Below are 9,381 nucleotides of genomic sequence, written 5' to 3' on the forward strand. Positions count from 1 at the left end.
TATGTTTTTTTATCATAGTGAAGTCTCAAATGATGAAAAAACTTCTATAAAATACTCGAGAGATCTAAAATTTCCTTCTACTATTTTCTGAGGTATAAAAGTATGAGGAGCTAATTTCTGACTTAAGTCTTATTCAACACTCAACATGACCAAGACCATGGAGTACATTAAGGACATTTCTAAGCTTGTAGTCAATTGTCATAATCAAGGTGACAGCTAAACAGGTTTTGACAAAACATAGAACTACTCAACTTTTATGATGTAAATATTAAAAGTGTTATGTAAGCCAAACATCAGTCCTACACGATTTATGGTATAACCTTGTATTTCTATAAACCTTGACTCTTCCATGTTTTTTTGTTTTTTTTCACAATTCAAAAATGAACAGAAACTTTTCTGAATATGAACGTATGAACCGAAAAAAGGGGAACTGGTCCATGCCTGTAAATTACACAGAAACTTTTTTACTTTAATTATAAACAGTAATTATATAAAACTAATCATTAAAATAAAATATGAGCTAGAATACATACATGCAATGCACCTCCTAACTCTATTGTATATATTTACACCTAAAAGCAAGATATACAACATACTACAAGAAAATACGTCAATATTTTTGCTTAAATGTATTTTATTACGGTCAAAATTGCAATAAAAGATATGACCGTGCATCGGCACTAGCAACAAATCCTCTTAAATAAAAAACAATCTGCAATACTACGTAGACTTAAAATCCTTGGAAATACTATTTACAGAGCTTATGCTACGGGAGGTAGAGATAAGACGGGTCATAGACCCTGATCCGAAGTTTTCGGGTATGCTTATAGTGAAACGGTATTATCCAAAAAGATCTGAAGACAAATCCTAGCGGCAAATATAATAAATCAGAAAGGGCTGCACATTCCTAGTTCTAACCATTAAATTTTGTACATTAATAATTTATATAAAATATAATTCATTTGAATGATTGAAAAGACACTAACTACCTCGCTAACAAACAAAAAAATACTCTGTATTTTGTGGTTCTAGGACATTTAGCCAAAACCTAATTCCCGAATGCCATTTTGTCGATCAGATACTTTGCCTAAAAAATAATCAATATATTCAATTATGATATTATATCTATTGTTGTGTCGGTCTTTATTTATTCGGTCCAGTCCATTCCTAAGACTAATAAAAAAACTCAAAATACTCATTCAAAAAGTCTTGCAACGGAGGATATGGATTTATTTCATTGCAGATACCAAAAGTGGATTCACCACCCTCACAAGGCTCTTTCCACTCACTTTTTGATAGCTTTAAGGCCAGTCTGATGCAAAAACCCGAGATCTCTTGCATGGGCCCACATGGACTTGAGGGGATTGGCCTGGACTGCTTTATTTAACTCATCTGGGTCCAGTTTGGCCTTTTTTTGTTCCTTTCAAACTTTTTGGACTTGCTGAAGGCGTAGACAGTGGTACGAGATAATTCGTCGATCACGTTCAAGTGTCATTTTCTCGAGTTGTAAGTAAGCTAGAGAAAGAGATTTGTTTTGTTTTGTAACTAATTGTTGATGCTTTAATATATTAAAATAAAGATTAATTTCAAACAATCAATCTTCATCAATTATTGAATTATTAAGTGTTCAGATTTCATGGACCACCAGTACAAACACCCATGAGAGAAAGGAAATAAACACAAATGCAAGGACATATAGAAAAAATAGCTTCCGCTTCCTAGGACAAAATTTATATACTTCTTTTCATAAAACCCATAATTAGTATGACGTTAATGTGCTGAACTGGATCGGACTTTGAGTGAAGTGGACGGGATACAACTCTAATACTAACTGTATCAACTTATTCTGGGCCTTTTTTTTCTGTTTCTTTTCGAAGTAAAGGTTGCGAGATCCCTTAAAGGTTCCGATAAAAGAGAAGAGCAACAATTATTTAGGGGTAACCCCAAGATTATTATTATTTTTTTTTTTTTTGGGGGAGTAATTTTTTGGAAAAAAATGGAAAAATAAACATATTTTAATTCGTGGGGGCTACACCCCACCAGCCTACCCCCTCCGGACGTACCTGATTCCTTAAAACAACTCAACAGTTAATAAAGTTTTAATTCCTCCTTATACTCTATAATGTACAAAACTTGGCGCAATGATGGAATGAGTTAACATAATTTATTTAAGAAAAAACTAAAGTCATCCTATGTGTGAGTAGGTAGGCAAGAAACTAATAAAAAATATTAATTTAGTTCAAGTGACTCATACTTTGTTTCTTATTCTTAAACGACTGCATCTATATACATATCTAATACGTAGGAATTGATTTAGGGTAAAAAATTGAATTACATCGTTTTTAAGTTTAATTGAACGTTTTTCCATGTATTTTTATTTTTTTCTCGCAAATATGAGTTGTTTTTTTTTTTAAATGTGTATATTAGAAAAAAATATTGTCACGCTCACTAACAAAAGTGTTGTTTTATTTCTCTTCATAATAATAAAAAGCTATAATTGGCCCAATGCAAGGTGTAGATACTCTGTATTAAATATATGATTATTTTGTTGCTATTTTCTTTTCGTTCTAAAAGGATCATTAGAATATTATCAGCAGAGATGAAAAAAATATAGAAAATGTAAGAGGAGTTACTTTTTGTAGTCACTACATAAAAACCCTTTTCTTTTTTTTTCAAATCTGTTATCCTTATTTTGCTCATAAAAACTGATGCTCTTAATCAATTTTTATATTCTTTCATTAATGAATAGAATATGTTCAAGCTTCCTTACGTTTAAAAAAAATTATCTACTTATTAGAAGTGTCATTTTTCGCCCAAAACGTCGAAGCCAATTTAAAAATAAAGAAATAGTTCCATTATTTACTAGCAACAACAAACTTCTTGATCTCATAAAAACGTATTCCGTCAATATTTTTTTCACTAATGAATAGATAAATTATTTAAACTTCTTTAATTGTTTTTAAAAATTTTCTTTGTCAAATGGAAGTGATGATTTTTTCACCCAAACTGCCGTGCAAATCTACAGTAGTTCATTACATCCTCTATTCAATTGCGATTACAAACTATTTCATCTCATAAAAGCTGATGCTCTCAATGAATTCTTATATTTTTTTCACTAATGAAAAGATAATTATTTAAGCTTCCTTATGTTTAATAAAAATTATCTATTAATTAGAAGGGGCAATACTGGCCCAAAGCGTCGAAGCTAATTTGGATATCATTTTAAGTTATTAAATGAAGTTGTATATTGCGACTTTTTCTTGAGCTTTTGCAATACCAATATAGTTTGAACCCTCAAGAACATTATTAGGGTTTTTTTTTTAAAGATAATGTCATCAAATTTATGATTAATCAGATGTACATATTTATGGCGTTTTATACGTCACGAAACTTCTTATCGATCAGCAGTTCGAGCAACTTAATACGTGGGAGAAAAAAAGATTAGAGCACTCCCTGTTTTGTTACATTCCTACATGACTTGGTCTGTGATTGCGTTTGTTCATCTGCTACTGACTGATTAAAAATGAAAACAAACGGAAAATTATTTTATTATTCATCTAACCTCTAGTATTGGCAAGGCCCAGGGTAAATTATAACTCTGCGACAAATCATCTGGGTTACGCTCCGTCTTTTATGAGCACACACGAATGTTCAATCAGATTTTTAACATAATTGAATCTATTTAGTAAAAGAAGTTCACTACTCAGGAATTAAATAATAATGACAACTTCTAAGGAAGAGAAAATTCCTTATATATATATTACCAATTACAAAATAACGGGCCAGATAACAACACACCAGATTTCCATCATTAATCATGGACTTCTATTGAACACGTCTTACCTCTATTATATTTTGCAAAATTTCCTCCAAAAAGAAAAATAACATAAAAAAGCTCAAAATCAGTTGGTCATTTTACATTTTTTCCAAACTATAGAGGTTGTTTAACGTTCCCCACGACTTGTCTGCAGATGCACAGCGTTATTATCATCGCAAAACTCAATAGGATTTTAAACGATAACAATAACTGAAAACATTATGAAATGTGAAACATATTCTTCGACATCAAACAGTCCCCATATAAAATCTGTTTGATCTACAAGAATAGCTACAAGGACGCCCTTTATTCTATATAATCAAAATTGATGAGATCTCAAACTTTAAACATTAACACAAAGTTATTTTTTTTGTCAAAAAATTCAATAACTCCGTGGCTTAATTTTTTAGTGGTATAAACTTTGCTTTCAGCTTTGATTTTTACATTTCATAATATTTTCAGTCATATATGTATTGTATTGTGTAAAATCCTTTTGATTTTATCTTCTGGCAAATCGTGACAGACGTTAAACCATATAATACTAGAAACATATTATATGGTTAAACAGCCACAATGTAATTATTATTTAGGGGAACTATTCACAAAAGCTAATTTAAATTCAATCAATGTTAATGTTCAAAACACTGATAAGGGGATATGGAATCGACAACTTACAATAGAATACTATCTTAATTTTTAAGTAGCGACGTTTGAAAGAAGGAATGAAAAGGATCATTGAAAGAAAATAATATGACCGTTTAAGGGTAGTTAAATATAACATTAAAAATCTGATAATTTAATGTAGATATTATTATCGCCATTAAAATTATAATTATCGATATAACGTATGGTTTTATCATTTGATTAGGATATTCATTGACATGATTCATTACTAAATAAAGTTAATTGAATTCATAAGGATACTCTTGTTATTTATGATTGCTTGAAGATCAAGAGGCAATGGCAATACTAGCTATGATGACTAGGGTTGCAAAATTGCGGATTTAGAAAAACATGAAAACTTTTCATGGGAATTCAAGGGAATTTTAGACTAAAAGCAGCGTTAAACTGGGAATTTTCAATGTTGATTGCAGGAGACATAAATCGTCTAGGTAAAAAACATATTTTTCAATATGCTATTACATAATACAAAAAAATTAATCGATAAAATATAAAAAAAAAAGTGTCTAAAACTTGTATCGTTGAATATGTTTTGTTTTTTAACAATAGGTCAAAGATAAATATACACTTGTCCACTTCACTTTTATATGAACTAGAACAAACATAAGTATTTAAATTGTTGGAAAAGCTTCAAAAACTCTGTATTAAACCAGTAGATGCAGCGGCATATATGCTTGATCCCAAGGAGATTAATGGGGCTTATGATGTCCAAGTCATTTGAGCCTAGGTATTGGTAAAACCCTTGGCAGTTTGGCTAAATATCGAATAAATCAAGGCCTCTGACAAGGTAATTGTATTTGTCAATCAAGCTAGCACAATTCTCTGTCCACAAGTTGGAAAGGACTTTGTGGATCTGAGCCTTTCTCTCCAATTATTTTTTCAATTTTCAAAAATTCGGGGGCACCGAACGGAGTTGGTTCTTATTTAGTCATACACATTCTAAAGTTCGTAATAGACTAACAAACGAACGAGTCGAAAAAATTGTAGCCGTTAAGTATAATCATAAGACTCTTGGAACCTGAAGAAAAACCCTCATCAACAAGAACAAACACTGACAGTGATGATGAGAAATCAGGATTCAGATAAAGAAATGAACTCAAAGGTTTTAAAATATTTAATTGTAATTGTGTTGATTTAACGCACTTTATAGTAACATAAATTATATAATCATAAATATTTTGATTTGAAAATTCAAAGTGAACATCAATTTTAACCCAAAATAATGAATAATATCGTATAACCCTCATTTTTTAATATTTTAAAATCAAATGTCCTTAGGCAAATTAAATGGTTTTAATTAAAATGTCCTGATGAAATTGTTTAGACCGTAAATATCGGGCACCCAATTTTTTTTTTTTTTTTAAAAGTATTGTCTTTTAAATGTATACGGAACATTTAAAATCACATAACCTACTCCTTAGAAAATTCCCAAAGCAAAATTTCTATGAAAATTATCTGAAATTTTCTACCACTTTGCAACTCTAGTTATGACTACAAAAATTAAAAAAATGGCTGACAAGTATTTATTTCGAGTAATAAAAACAAATGAGGAATAAAATTAGCCTTAGAGTGAGTAACATTTCGATTCAATGTTCAATATTTAACACAAAGACGAATGAATAAATAGAACAATAAAACAAAAACTAATAATATAATACTGGATTACGTATAGTATGAAAAAATATAACTTTTAGTTTTTAAGAATGTACGTATGAAGTCAAAATGGTCAGAAGAAAGGATAGGAGCTCTTTTTTCAATTCTACTTATTAATTAATTTTGTATAAAATTTAAAAATCAGCAACACAAAAGTAATATGAAGGAATTAATAGAATGGTTTTTTAGTACAAATAAATAGTAACTATAATGAATTAATAATTGAGTAAATATAATATTGCAAATGAGAAAACTGACTTAGGAAATGTGAGAATGGAAAAGGAAAAGTTATGTACATTAAATGTATTCATAGGGCTTACAAGTTCCATATTCACTATCGTAAAGCCGATAATCAGGCCTCAAGAAAAAGCCAGGGGACCATATATTACCCATAACATTCCAAACAATGGCGAAACCAATTAGAAATGTAAAAACGGCAAAACTGATCCACTGCACAAAAGGCTCCCAGCTCCTAACCCTCCGATTTTGTAAAACAAATATCCCGACTAAGAGCCCCGCAAGGGCTCCACATAAATGCCCAATAAATCCAGTTCGGCTCTCATCCTCAGTAAAAAGTCTTATATAGACTGCATATAGGATATCATGAAGGGTGAGAACACCAATAAACACTAAACGAATAATTCTCGTCAATGGCCTGTGAATAATCTTTTGTATTTTAACAGAGGAGTCTTCCTGCCAATTTAAAGCTAAAGTAGCTAAATGTGCTGCAATAAGAGCGTATACACCCCCAGAAGCACCAGCGATAAAGGCATAGGGATCAGAGAGAGATGTTCCCAAGGATCCTGCTAAAACTCCAGAGAAGTAGACTGCCATCACTCTTAAGGATCCTATATATCCTTCTTGTTCCATTTCAAGGAAGACTCCAACAAATATTTGCATTATCATATTAAAGACAAAGTGATTGATCCCAATATGAACAAACCTACAAACAGAGATGTAACTTATAATTTATTACCTATGAATAAATAAATATAAACTTGCATGTACGTCACAAATCGCCATGCATCCATGCGGCGTCTAGGATTATAAATAAGGAGTGAGCAATAGGGTACAGGTCCATTCATGGTTATGGTCAATCCACGCACAAGACTAAGATGGAGGGAATGATAAATGAAAAATCCAGTTTCTAAGATCGTAATGATAATCATGAAATAGGTGGGAGGTGAGCAAGTAAATTCTTCTGCGAAAGCAAATGCCTTTCCTATGGATCTCAGCCTTGTCTCTCCCTCTGTTTTGAGTTATATTTTCGAATAGTTTCAATCCAGTCACAATAAAAGATGATTCCATCATTGTCCTTGTCAGACCTCGATATGATTTCTTTTATTTTATGAATGGAAATACCGAGATGATCCTGAAGTTCTTTGACAGGAAGCTCTCGTAGCTTTTTTTCCATATCTTTGGCTTTAAATGATCCGCCTTTTCCGTCCACTTGATCAATTTTACGGGTTCGATACGTGTAGTCCACATAATCCTGATTCAATCCCGTGACAAGAGGTCTCCAAGTGGAATTAAGAGCAGCGTCACAATAGGGATCATCGTAGAATTCACGCCAATTCTCTGTATCAACGATATGATAATCTCGACCCTCCATCCTCACGACTCTATCACTTATTAGTTATCAATATTGGTATAATCATGATCAAACAACGCGATACAACTTGTATTAATATGAATCACTGATAAGAGTATTATGAAGAATAGATTGCGTTGTGTATAAAAGACTTTGTTGTATTTTATAACTAATATTATTAACAATGTCAATTCAATAAAAATAAAAACAAACAGCTGTGAATGTGTACAAAGCAGCAGAACTACTACAATTTATTTATGACTTTTACGTACGATTGTATCTGTAAAATATGTCAATATTATCTAAAGAAAAAAAAGTAAAGGGCGCGCTCTCTAGAGTCATTTTTACTAACTAAGTAGTAGGGGAGACCGAAACAAGTTTTCAAAAATGTGAAATGGCTAAGATTTAATATTCATTATTTACCTTTTTAAGATCCTCTGTAGCTCAGTGTTTCTTAACCGAAGCAAATGGAGGTCTCTTATATAATATCCGAGACATCAATTTCTTTCAAAAGCTATGAAAATATCCTTATCTCCAATTTCTCCCTTAATTTTGGAGATTACATCCTCGTTAACTGTGACTTTTATTAATCTATGGTAGATTCATTATATTAGGGAAGGTTCTACTGGCATATTTCCCCATAATTTTCAAGTAATTGGGTGTATCTGTGGTGAAAATAGATATATTACAGGAAACAAGCATCTTAAAGAGGTTGGTGTTAAAGTTAGAGTTGCCAGAATCTTCATGAGTCAGTTGTTGATTATATGCATTCATGTTCTTGATGTGGGAAGAATTTTTTTTCGGGATGTTACTAAGAGATTTAGCAACAAAATGTGGACTCCAGAGGTTGCTTAAGAAATACTTCAATAATTATCACATATGAGAACAATCCCAAGTGGCTCTTCACAGCCCTCCTGATGGTCCAAGCAGCTAAGGAGAAGTCGTTGGCGAGGCAATTCATCGATTTAATGGGATTCTCCTTGATCTTCTTCTCCAAGCTGGAAAGGAACTGCGGATCCCTCTTTAAATTATGCCCTCCACTTCTTGTTTTCCAGGAGAGGTCTTCTCCATCATTTTTCATCTTGGCCAGAGATATACAAATAGTCCTTTTTTAATTCCTATACTTAGTTTTTTTCTTTACACCCATCCAATCTTTACATATAGGTAATAGCCAATTAATGAAAATCTGGTGTATTTTTTAGCTGGTCAGTTTTTTTTTTAGGAATTGGTTGTCTAAAAAATGAATTTTCTTTTCCTTAGTAGTTGTCATTATTAGTTAATTCCTGAGAAGTGAACATCCTTTCATAAATAGATCCAATTATATTCAAAACCTGATTGAACATTCGTGTGTGCTTATAAGATACGGAGCGTAACCCTAAGGATTTATTGCAGAGTTATAATTGTAAGTGTAGAATTGAGCACAGGAGTAATTCTAGAAAATATCCTTGTTTATTTCCTTTTCGCATTCCTCCCTAGTAACAGCTGATTTTGCCTGATCTAATGCAGGGAGCTAATTAAAAGTCACGAACATTATTCTTTCTCTCGTCCAAAACATTCTTCAAATTGTCAGGGTTACCATGTTAATTTTCGGTTTCTTTGTTTATCGTCCCCATTCTCACTGTAATTTCATCATTAGCAA

At 31.7% G+C, this 9,381-nt stretch overlaps 1 protein-coding gene across 1 annotated transcript; it reads right to left on the reverse strand.

Annotated features, from left to right (window-relative positions):
- Nucleotides 1-5,998: 5,998 nt before the first annotated feature.
- Nucleotides 5,999-8,065, reverse strand: LOC121127869 (protein rhomboid). Its single transcript, XM_040723436.2, has 2 exons — nucleotides 7,154-8,065; nucleotides 5,999-7,094 (listed from the first exon to the last, which is right to left on the reverse strand). The coding sequence occupies exons 1-2, from the start codon at nucleotides 7,318-7,320 to the stop codon at nucleotides 6,449-6,451; spliced, it is 813 nt and encodes a 270-aa protein (XP_040579370.1). The 5' UTR covers nucleotides 7,321-8,065; the 3' UTR covers nucleotides 5,999-6,448.
- Nucleotides 8,066-9,381: the final 1,316 nt, after the last annotated feature.

The sequence above is a fragment of the Lepeophtheirus salmonis genome, chromosome 13 (assembly GCF_016086655.4).
Source record: "Lepeophtheirus salmonis chromosome 13, UVic_Lsal_1.4, whole genome shotgun sequence".
Taxonomy (NCBI): domain Eukaryota; kingdom Metazoa; phylum Arthropoda; class Copepoda; order Siphonostomatoida; family Caligidae; genus Lepeophtheirus; species Lepeophtheirus salmonis.

Coding starts and splice junctions, on each gene's coding strand:
- LOC121127869 (XM_040723436.2), bottom strand. CDS start 7,320: ATGATTATCATTACGATCTTAGAAACTGGATTTTTCATTTATCATTCC. Junction 7,095..7,153: donor TGGCGATTTGTGACGTACAT/GCAAGTTTATAT, acceptor CTCTGTTTGTAG/GTTTGTTCATATTGGGATCA.